Source organism: Lathyrus oleraceus, chromosome 4 (assembly GCF_024323335.1).
Source record: "Lathyrus oleraceus cultivar Zhongwan6 chromosome 4, CAAS_Psat_ZW6_1.0, whole genome shotgun sequence".
Classification (NCBI taxonomy): domain Eukaryota; kingdom Viridiplantae; phylum Streptophyta; class Magnoliopsida; order Fabales; family Fabaceae; genus Lathyrus; species Lathyrus oleraceus.
In genome coordinates, this window is record NC_066582.1 from 447414750 (window position 1) to 447416601 (window position 1852).

The 1852-nt window shown below is 37.5% G+C and overlaps 1 protein-coding gene across 1 annotated transcript; it reads left to right on the top strand.

Moving 5' to 3' along the window:
- Positions 1-797: 797 nt before the first annotated feature.
- Positions 798-1457, top strand: LOC127137914 (uncharacterized). The gene has a single exon (XM_051064321.1). It carries the CDS (start codon positions 798-800, stop codon positions 1455-1457), a length of 660 nt encoding a protein of 219 aa, XP_050920278.1.
- Positions 1458-1852: the final 395 nt, after the last annotated feature.

Sequence of the window (1852 nt, forward strand, 5' to 3'; positions counted from 1 at the left end):
ACATTCAATGTTTTGTGATTCAAGTTAATATAATAGCTTGATATCCGATTCTCACCGTGACAGAAATGGCGACTTCACTGGGGAGACATTGTTAGAGGAGTAAGCCTATTTTGATTATATTTGTGCTGTTATTATTAGTTGTTTCCCTTATTTGTTTGGATCTTTGTTTTGGGTGATCCATTGTATGGTGATGTAAGTCCTAACCTGGACTTGAGTGTACATAAATAAGATAGGGTGTGGTATAGTCAAGAAGGCTTATAGGGAGTTTAATCTCCAACAAGCTGACTTGAGAATCCACCACTCATGTGGAGGTTCCTTTTACAATTAGTATTGTTGATCAAGCAAGTGTGAAAACACATACTATATTGATTTGGGTAACCTGAGAAGCTGAGGACCTTAGTAACCCATTTACCCCACTTGGTATTTAGGATGTAGTGTGATGACTATGAAGGTGTAAATCTGAAATAGTTGATATGCGATGCTACACTCAAATGAGATTCTCTTGAGAATATTATTAATTCCCGAGTAATTGGCGTGTTGATAATATTCGAAAGATGGGTCAATGATTTTTGGGAACCTTTGTAGAACCCAATGTACAGGTACAAAATAAACCCATAGTACATTTGGGATGGTTAGACCCATGGCCTCATGCTCGTGACGTCAAACCTTTGAACCCTATTTATGTGTGACCCTTGTTTGTATGTGTGTGAATTCATGCATCCATGCATCATAAACATCATTTTTTAACAAAGTTTTTAAGGAACTTAGGAACTTTTGTTGCAAACATTAGGTTTATCATGGATTTTGGAAGGAAAAAGACTCAAAAGTACACTTTCAAGAGTCCTAAGTTAGAATACCTAAGGATATTGGGATCTTTGGTTGTTGACACAGAGGCTTTCAGTAAAAGATATGTACATTTGGTCTCTCTTTTGAAGATCGACATGGAAAATGGACTTCTTTCTATGTTGATTCAGTTTTATGATCCCGTGTATCACTGTTTCACTTTCCCCGACTATCTGCTTATGCCAACACTTGAAGAATACTCTCATTTGCTCGGTGTTACTATTTCTAGTCAAGCTCCACTTTATGGTTTGGAGGATGATCCCAAAGATCAAGACATTGCAAAGGCTACTCACTTGAAAATGTTAGAGATCAGGGATCACATGACCACGAAAGGAAAAATGCTTGGTTTGACAGCTAAGTTTCTAATGAACAAAGCTCAGTATTTTGCTAGAACGAGGAGTGTGGATGCGTTTGAGGTTGTTTTTCCTCTACTTATCTATGGATTGTTCCTCTTTCCTAGTTTTGATGACTTTGTTGCCATGGATGCCATCAAGATCTTCTTAATAGGAAATCTAGTTCCTATTTTGCTTGTCGATGCCTATCATTCTGTTCATATGAGGAATTCTTATAGAGGAGGAATGGTTACATGTTGCGTGCCTATGTTGTACAAGTGATTTATTTCTCACTTGCCTAGGTCTCATGATTTTTGGAATCTTAAGGATGGTCTTTTATGGTCATAGAAGATTATGTCACTCACGCATTCAGATATTGTTTGGTATAGTCGTGACTCTGATGGAGTTAGTATCATTGATAGTTGTGGAGGATTTGATAATCTACCTCTTCTTAGTACAAAATGAGGCATCAGTTACAACCCAATCCTAGCTCGTGGTCAACTCGGTTATCCAATGAGAGATAAGCCAAAGAATATTAAATTAGAGGGTTTGTTCTTTAAGGAATGTGAAGATTGTAAAGCTCTCAAAGAGAAGATCGTGCACGCTTGGCGCCATGTTCATAAGCTAGAAAAGAAAGTTTTAGGGAAGACAAATTGTGTCTCCTTAGAACCTTATCT

Coding starts and splice junctions, on each gene's coding strand:
- LOC127137914 (XM_051064321.1), top strand. CDS start 798: ATGGATTTTGGAAGGAAAAAGACTCAAAAGTACACTTTCAAGAGTCCT.